This window comes from Prunus avium, chromosome 1 (assembly GCF_965620075.1).
Source record: "Prunus avium chromosome 1, drPruAviu1.hap1.1, whole genome shotgun sequence".
NCBI classification, from domain to species: domain Eukaryota; kingdom Viridiplantae; phylum Streptophyta; class Magnoliopsida; order Rosales; family Rosaceae; genus Prunus; species Prunus avium.
The window spans coordinates 10,113,490-10,123,099 of NC_142284.1; the positions used below are offsets into that span (position 1 = coordinate 10,113,490).

Consider the following 9,610-nt stretch of genomic DNA (forward strand, 5'->3'; position numbering starts at 1 on the left):
AGACAGAACGGCTGCAACAATACAAGTTAGGTTAATTCTTTTTCAGAGTGTTAAATTTTTAGCCTTTAGATCAAATTCAAATCAAGTGGCGTGTGGAGAAGATAAGACAAGCAAATAATGGCAACAAAAAAAAAAACCAATCAAAGGATCCAGATCCATTTCTAAGTAACATTTGAAAAGGATAATTAGGAATATGGTCAAACACACCCAAAAGCTGAAATGCTCTATCCTCTCGCAAATTGGAATCAATATGCAACAAGCTGTGAATTTCGTTGGCTGTGAATTTCGTTGGCTGTGAATTTGTCAACATTTGGAAAGAACAAGGTTCTTATCTTGTCAAAATTTGTCAAAATTTCCCGCAACAAGAAAGGGCATGCCCTGTAGTAGCAAGAAGATAAATGTAATTTATTTATGTGTGTGGAATCTTATGATCAATATGGTAATATGATAAGGATATCGGCCTTCATAAAATATTCTCTGCATGCACATGCCAACTACTATAAAAGGAGACCATGAGGCAATAAGTTGATCATCAAAGCAAACAAGACAGAGATCCCAACTAAATACTAATCAGCCAGACAATGACGAGTCATCAAGTGAAAAATCAGGTGAGAGACAGTTTTGAGCAAGGCTTCGACAGCCTGCACAGGGTTGCTGATGTCGTGACTTTCCCTCTGGCCCCTCTGGACGGTGCCATCCATGGCACAGCCCGAGGGGTCCTCAACTGGCTCACAGATACCCATCCTGAAGATAGATCCAACTCCAAGCAAAAGTGTCTTCCCAACGGTGGCGGCTATGGCGGTGGCTATGGCAGTGGACATGGCGGCGGTTACGGAGGCGGAAACGGCAGAAATGGGGGCGGATATCCTCTGGGTATTAATCCCAACCGCAAACTTGTCACTGTCAAAGGGAATCAAATTAGCGACAACAAAGCCGACGCTCAGGCATTTAACAACTTCGCCAACCAGTATAACAGGGGCCACAACGGTCATAACTACCACGACAACGGGCAGGGATTTAACAACTCCGGCAACCGGAATAACGGGGGCTACAATGGTCAGAACCACGACGATGATGACGATGAAGACAACGCTATTTTCGGATTTGAGGATAATAAAATCAGTGGGAACCAGGGTAAGGTGAAAGGCTTTAACGACTTTGGCAACCAGTACTACTGAGCAGGAAGTGGACCAATGTCAATCTCACCTTGCACATGCAGTTGAATATGTATTGTACTAAAATATGTACACTAAAATAAGAGCTGATGCAATATCTGAGGCTCCTTGGCCTCGTCACCGTGTGTTCTTAATATTATTCAAATATATTAATGGGAGCCTAATATTAAATATCTAAATTCTTTGCGTATAACCTTTAGATTATCAACGTTAAACTCTAATTCCGTTTAGGTGATGTTCTTTAATTATTTCACACTTTTTTTTATTTATCAACATCAGCTTGCTCTTGTTTTTGTTATTCCAATGGATGATCACCTTAACCCTCAATCAGAAGATATTAAATAGTAATTTAAACATAGTAGAGGCTCAGTAAGCAATCATAGCCATGTGTCTTAATGTATTTGCCTGTTAATTCTTAATTATTATTTTTTATATGTGTAATTTCTAATCAATATTTAGGATTGAACTATGCTGCTCAAAGATTGGTTGTAAAAGTCACTGCTACAAAAAATGAAATAGACGACGGGGATCCACCGTTGTTGTGATGGTTTGAAAACCGTTGTTATATCGACCGCCATCTTTTTGGAGTGTCAAACCATGACGGTTTTTCACCGTCGTTGTTGGCCTATAAAGCTGACGGTTTTTATGAAAACCGTTGTCATTTTGAAATAAAGACGACGATTTTTTTTAAAAAACCGTCGTTTATGATATCTATAGACGACGGTTTTGTTGAAAACCGTCGTGTATCAATGAAATTATCCCTAAAGATGATTGTTTGTTAAAATACGGTCGTCTATCAACTATAAAGATGACGGTTTCGTTGAAACTATCGTCATGTATTAATTGCAAAACTGACGTAGTGATTTTACAATTTAGCTTCTTTTTTTTTTTCGCTTCCAATGGTTCTCTACAACGATTTTAACTAAAAAACAATAATGCTTTGTGAACAATAAATTCATGTCCAAATATGCTATTACCCACTCCATACATATGTACTCAAATTGTTTTTTTCTTAAAACTTGAAGATTCAATAGTAATTTCATAATTTACATATGCTCAAATCGTTTCTTTCAAAAATTCAATAGTAATTACATAGCATTTCTATATCCAACAGACATGAGCACAAGCTCCTAAAGCATATTTGGCATGCTTAACAGGTTCTCCTTTGATCCACCAGTTTACAGATATCTCAATCATTCGAATTCTGAACCATTTGCATAGGTAAACTACCTCAACATCAAAACACCACCTACAGAAAATCAACATCTGGTCATTCTTCCCGTAAAAGAATCTATAATATCAGGAAAGCATAGAAAAACATAATTTCATTTTTGTCATCATTCCAAGCCGCTTTGCCAACACAAAAATTATTTGCTCCTAAACATCAAATTGACATACATATCAGATTCTCAACAACAAAAGGATAACAGAGAAGCAGTAAAAAGATGCATATATTCTAGTTACAAAGCAACAGAGGTAAGCATAAACTATTGCAAATTGCTATTTGAAGTGCAGTTACTTGTTCAAACAGAATGCTATCTATACAATCTAAAGTTGAATTACCTATTCAAACGGATGTTAGTGAAAAGCTTTCTTGCAGCAGCCCTAGTGAACATCTTAAAACAACACTGCGATTCTGAAGAATACCATGTCAGGATAACAGTTAAGTGCCTTCACTTAAGATTTGGTACACTAGGCAAAAAATTGCAAAACATATATTGATAGAATTGGATCATGAACAAATTATCCCAAGACCTTCTTTTTATATTTATGCAACGCAAATCATCCATTAAACTTATCACAACACGTCAAAGAGAAAGAGGAACTCTAGTTTCAGGTAAAATACAGCCGCACAAATTAAGAAAAAATAAAAAATAAAATAAATGATTCTTAGCACGCAATACCTGTACATATTTGGCAAACAAATGCAACCCTTAGCATATACATGATATAGCTGACATAGCTGTAATATTAGCAAGACTCAACTAAGATTATCTGAACCCCACCTTCAAATTCGTGAACCACAGACCATCTCTCATCTCTGTTTGAGAAATTAAAGCTTGAGACTGAGAAAGGGGACTAACTAGAGTTCTTATGAAAGAAATGCACTCCCGAAAATAAAAATCTATATGAATAGACAACCAGCATAATCCAAACAAAGCAACATCTCATAATCAAATTGAAACAATATAATAGGTAAATCATAAAGAACATAAAAAAGAAAAGAAATTTCAGACCAACTGTTGCAGAGGCCTTCGCTGCTTTGGAGGTTTTGTTGCAGAAGGAGCAAGCTTAGGGTTTCGGTGGGTTTGATCTGAAAGAGTTGGAGATCGATGAGAGAGTCTAAGTAAAAGGATACTAGGGCTTTGAATTAGCAAAAGCCCCAAATCTCTTATTGAAACTCTCACTTACCACGACGGCGCGACGAGATGGCGAGCTCAGAAACCTTGATCAGTAAAGTCGCAGTGGAGTAGATGACATTATCGATCACGACCTGCAAAGCAAAAGAAGCGAATGGTCAAGAGAGAGATGCATAACAAAAAGAGAAAGACAAATGAAGAGAGAGATCTGTGATGACGAGGGAGGAAGAGGGATGAGGAAAATTCAGAGGGACTGTTTAAGAGAGTTCAGAGAGCGCTGTGAGAATTAGAGGAGGGAATGTTTTCGAGTTGGGAGGAAATCTAAAAATTACGTCGAGAGCGAACTCACTTAAGGAGCCTAGCGTGTTTTAAAAGACGACCTTTGTAATTTACAAACGTCGTCTTTTAAAACACAACTCTATTTTAGTGGTGTATAAAATGGTATATCACGACGCTTTTGTAAAACCATCATCTTTTAAAACACAACGACGGTTTTAAACTACACCTTCGTCTATTTTGTGTCGTGGTTTTACAATTTTGTAGTAGTGAGTGGATCAGCTTGTTACTGTAAATTGACTTGATACAACTCGAGCTTGACTATATTTTTTAGCTCATTTGAGCTTAACCTGTAAAAGAAAGAAAAAAAAACTGTTAGGTTTGAATTGGCTTTCCTTGCTAAATGTATAATTTCATGCAATTCCTCTTAGTTCAACTTTAGAAATTAGAATTTAGGCATTTGCTACAAAGTTGAAGTAGATTGAAGAGCTTCCTCTTAAAACCATTTGTACATCAATAATTTAGGGTAACTTTTCATTCTGGTGTTGTGGCTCATTTTGGGAAAAGTTCATATTTTCAATGGAAAACTGATTTTTTACATTAGAAAAATTGTTTTATTTTCGAAAACTCTTGCCAGATGATCTAAATCAAATCTCTCATCTATCCTTGACCATCTTACGCTTAGTTATATATTTTATCTCCATTAATTTAGAAAAGAAACAGAGGCTAGGCAACGTTTAATGAAGGAGAAGACTCCTGTATTTTCATATATCAAAGATGAATACATTACATAGTAATATAGGGCTGGGCTAGGCTATACAAGGCAAGTGCTGTAATTACAAAGAATCAAGATCCTATAATCAAGACCTATACGAGGTAACTAAATCACAATTGTATCCACATAATCTGTGATATGATTTGCATATTTCAACACTCCCCCTCAAGTTGGAGCATGGATATTGTGCATGCCCAACTTGCGGCAATGAGCTTGAAACATGAGTTTACCAAGTGCTTTGGTAAACAAGTCTGCAACCTGATGTTTAGATGGTGTGAAATGAGTTGTGATAAGCCCAGCTTGAATTTTTTCTCGAATCAGATGACAGTCTAGCTCTATGTGTTTGGTACGTTCATGAAAGACAGGATTAGCCGCAATGTGTAGAGCGGCCTGATTATCACAGTGAACTCGAGCAGGTGCGGTATGAAGGACTCGAAGATCTTGTAGCAAAAAACGTAGCCATGTGAGTTCACAGGTAATTGCTGCCATTGATCTATACTCTGCCTCCGCAGAAGATCGTGATATTGTATGCTGCTTCTTGGTCTTCCAAGATATCAAGGTGTGGTTTGCGTGGTTGGCTCATGAACTGACTGAGGACTTGTACAGGATATGAAATGTCAGGCCTTGTTATTGTGAGATAGATGAGACGCCCCACAATTCTTCTATAACGAGTGGGGTCTTTCAACAATTCTCCTTATGTCGACTGTAATTTTAAGTCTTGTTCCATGGGAAAATCCACAGGACAAGCCCCTAACAAACCAACATCATCCAATATGTCTAAAATATACTTTCTCTGTGAAATGGAGATGCCTTCCTTGGAGCGAGCTACTTCAATTCCGAGGAAATATTTTAGCAAACCAAGATCTTTGATTCGAAATTGATGATGGAGAAAGTCCTTTAATTGTTGTATGGCAGTAGGATCATTTCTGGTTATGATCATATCATCAACATAGACTAATACCACAGTGATGGATTTACCTTTTACACGAGTGAACATAGAGTAATCAGCCCTTGATTGTCGAAAACCAGCATGTTGAATAGCTGTGGAAAATTTGGAAAACCACTGCCGTGAAGCTTGCTTTAAGCCATATAAAGATTTCCGGAGTCGACAAACCAAGTGCTCCCCCTGTCGACGAAGGCCAGGTGGGGGTAACATGTAAACCTCTTCCTCCAAATCACCATGGAGAAAAGCATTCTGGACGTCTAGTTGATTAAGAGGCCAAGTGTGATGAGCAGCCACTGCTAATAAACATCGAACAGTGACCAATTTGGCCACCGGGGCAAAAGTCTCGTAATAATCCAAGCCTTCAGTTTGGGTGTAGCCTTTGGCTACCAGCCGCGCCTTATAGCGCTCAACAGAGCCATCTGATTTATGCTTGATTTTGTAAACCCAACGGCTCCCAATAGCACGTTTGCCAGGAGGTAGTGAGGTGAGAGTCCATGTATGATTTTGTTCAAGAGCCTGCAATTCAGTTGCCATGGCTTCACGCCACTTGGGATCAAGGTTAGCCTGTGCAAAAGAAGTGGGTTCGACATAGGTAGTAATATTATGCAGAAAAGAGCGATATGAGGAAGATTAATGAGAAGAAGAGAGATATTTGGAGAGAGGATAGCGAGTACCTGACACCGAAGAAGATGATGGAGTGGGAGTAGGAGCAGTCACCAGTGAGCATGCATAGTCGAGGAGGCGTACGTTGGGTTGCCGAGAACGAGTGCTGCGTCGAAGTGCTGGAGAGGAAGAAGTTGAGATGGGATTATCGGAGGATGTTAAAGGAGCTAGGGTTGCTGGTGGATCAGTGATAGACTCAGAGATGATGTTGAGATTAGTGTTGAGGTCGGCGTTGGGATGTGTATCGGAAGGGTGGTGATGTGTATCTGAGGAGAAGGAAACTGTTTTTGAGGAGGGTTTATTTGTTTCCGAGGTGATGATGGGCTGCTCGAAAGTGGCATCAGGAGGAAATGGGTCATGTGGGTGGGATGGCAAAACTGGGCCGTGTGAGAGTGCTGTTTGGGTGTGCTGAGAAATTGTGGAAAAGGGGAATATGTGTTCGTGGAAATTGGTGAGAGGCGAGGTCATATAAACGATAAGCTTTTTGCCCTGCGGGATATCCAACAAAGATGCAACGTCGAGCCCGCGCGTCAAATTTGTGGAGGGAATTTGTTTGAGTGGCGTAGCAAAGGCAACCGAAGACACGAAAATGACGATAGGAAGGTGGGGTGTGATAGAGAACCTCATGGGGTGATCTTTTGGAGAGCACTAATGTGGGCAAATGGTTAATGATATAGGCTGCAGTAAGGATACTCTCTCCCCAAAACTTGAGGGGAACTTGTGCTTGAAAACATAAAGCATGGGCAACAGTGAGATGATGGCGATGTTTGCGTTCCACAACCCCATTTTGTTGGGGGGTGTGTGAGAAAGAATGTTGCCATAGGGTGCCCATTGGAGCAAAAAAAGAACGCATGGATAGGAATTCTGCACCATTGTCACTACGCACCTGTTGAATGTCGCAATGAAATTGAGTTTTAACATAGGCAAAAAAAAGTTTGATCTTTTCTTGCATTTCAGATTTAAGATTCATGAGGAACAACCATGTGAAACGTGAGTAGTCATCTACGATAGTCAAAAAATATCGAGCACCTGAGCTAGTGGGTAATCGATGACCCCATATATCGCAATGAATTAACTCAAAAGGTTTTTTGGTTGAAATTGAACTTAGAGAAAATGGTAATCTGGTCTATTTGGCAAGGGGACAGACATCACATTGAGAATGAAAATTAAATGAAATGGAAGGGACTGTTTGAGATAAAACACGCATTGGACCAGTAGACAAGTGACCCAAGCGTTTATGCCAAAGAACAGAAGTGGAGGACAACGCAGCAGCAGCTATTCTGGGACCACGCTCACAAAGAAAATCTTCGGTGACCGGTACTAAATAGTACAAACCATCATGCTCCTTCCCCAACCCAATCACCTTCTTCGTTGTTAAATCCTGCATGATACAAAAAGTAGGGAAGAATGAGATAAGACAATGGAGATGACGAGTTAATTTACTGACGGACATTAAATTGACTCGGAAACCAGGAACACAAAGCATGTCTTCCAATTTTAGATGAGGAGTGATTTGAACATAACCAAGACAAGAGATATGTGCCTGTGAACCATTGGGCATGTTGACTGAAGAATTAGACAAAGTGGTTTTCTTAGGAATCAATTTGGGTGAAGAAGAAATGTGGTCTGTTGCACCGCTATCAATTATCCAAGAGTCATGTGATATACCTGTAGCATTTGCAAAGGCTTGAATTTTACCATCACCTCGTAAAAAGGACTTGATCTGATTAACTTCTTGAGGGGTGAATTTCAGATCATCCAAAGTCTGAGTAACAGTTCCCTTTTGTGGTTCCTGGGTGGTGTTGTTGGTGCCCACACGCTTGTTCTTGTTGGGTGGCTTGACTGCCTTTCCATGTAGTTTGTGCCATGTTGGGAAACCATTAAGGTAGTAGCAGCGATCAACTGTATGGGTGTCACCATTACAGTGTGTGCAATGTAAATTCTTGTTGTCATCGTCGTGCACTTTGCGAGGCCGTTTGTTGGTACTCTTTGATGTGTTCATGGCATGAACGGAACTGATTGTGCTATTCTCAGTTATTTGTCGCTGTCTTTCTTCTTGCATGAGCATGGCATATGCCTTGCGCACCGTGGGTAAAGGAGACATCAGAAGCATCTGCGTACGAACAACCGAATAAGTATCATTTAGGCCCATAAGAAATTGAAGTACCTGTTCTTGTTGCTCTCTGTCAGCAAGCTCCTTCATGACTCCACACTTGCACGCTGGATTACATTGGCATGATGGCATGGGAAGATATGATCCCAACTCATCCCAAAGACCTTTAAGCATGTTGTAATATGTTGAAATAGACTGCTGGTGCTATCGCATTTCAGCAATTTCTCGCTTGATATGAAAAATACGAGACACATTCCCTTGAGAAAAACGCTCTTTGAGATCTGACCAAACCTCAGCGGCGGTGTTGGCATAAATCACAGTGTTAGCCAATGAAGGGCTAATGGAATTGAGAATCCAAGATTTAATCAACTGATTGCATCTCCTCCAAAAGAGGTATTTGGCGCTGGTTGTTGGCGGTGCCTTGATTGTGCTGTCAACGAAACCGAGTTTGTTTTTTGCTTCCAAGTTGATCAACATCGCCCGACTCCAAGTTGCATAATTGTCACCATCTAGAAGTTGCGTGACAAGGGTCAGACCTGTTTGATCCGCATGGTGTATGTAAAAGGGATCAGAGGCATCAATGGTCTCTGTATCTTGTGTGTTAGGCTTAACGCCTGAAGGTTTTGGTGTTTCATCGTTGCCAGCCATGTCTCAATGTTTGCGGAAGGTGTTAAAGGTGTGTGAGTCACCAGGAATGGTGCTCTGATACCATGAAAAGAAACAGAGGCTAGGCAACGTTTAATGAAGGAGAAGACTCCTGTATTTTCATATATCAAAGATGAATACATTACATAGTAATATAGGGCTGGGCTAGGCTATACAAGGCAAGTGCTGTAATTACAAAGAATCAAGATCCTATAATCAAGACCTATACAAGGTAACTAAATCACAATTGTCTCCACATAATCTGTGATATGATTTGCATATTTCAACAAATTTCATCAAGCTCAAGTATATAGCTTGATGAGATGTGACCTTAGCATCCAACTGAAAAATCTGCTTTCCTATGGATTTCGAGGTTGAAGATGAAGAGCTTCAAGAGCAAGCTGCCAGCAACAAGAAGTCCGAAGAACATGAAGTAATCAATGATTTGGAAAGTTGCACAAGAGGTATAGCTGCCACTTAGTTAGGATTAAGTGATTCGAGCTAAGAAGATACTTTTGTATTGAGATTTTTCCTTTTGAGTAATGAAGCTCTTGCCTAGACGGTCCCCCGATTTTTTCCAAGTGGTGGTTTCCGAGTCACCAAAATCTGATGTTTATGATGAACGTGATTTTGTGTGGTTGTTTGTTCATTGATTGC

At 39.9% G+C, this 9,610-nt stretch overlaps 1 protein-coding gene and 1 long non-coding RNA gene across 2 annotated transcripts; both read right to left on the reverse strand.

Moving 5' to 3' along the window:
* Positions 1-2,164: 2,164 nt before the first annotated feature.
* On the reverse strand, positions 2,165-3,913 carry LOC148297267 (uncharacterized). The gene is made up of 2 exons (XR_015833081.1): positions 3,588-3,913; positions 2,165-3,489 (listed from the first exon to the last, which is right to left on the reverse strand). It is a non-coding gene; the product is annotated as an uncharacterized LOC148297267 (long non-coding RNA).
* Positions 3,914-7,532: 3,619 nt separating this feature from the next.
* Positions 7,533-8,884, reverse strand: LOC148297268 (uncharacterized). The gene is made up of 2 exons (XM_088243886.1): positions 7,864-8,884; positions 7,533-7,576 (listed from the first exon to the last, which is right to left on the reverse strand). Exons 1-2 carry the CDS (start codon positions 8,480-8,482, stop codon positions 7,533-7,535), a joined length of 663 nt encoding a protein of 220 aa, XP_088100012.1. The 5' UTR covers positions 8,483-8,884.
* Positions 8,885-9,610: the final 726 nt, after the last annotated feature.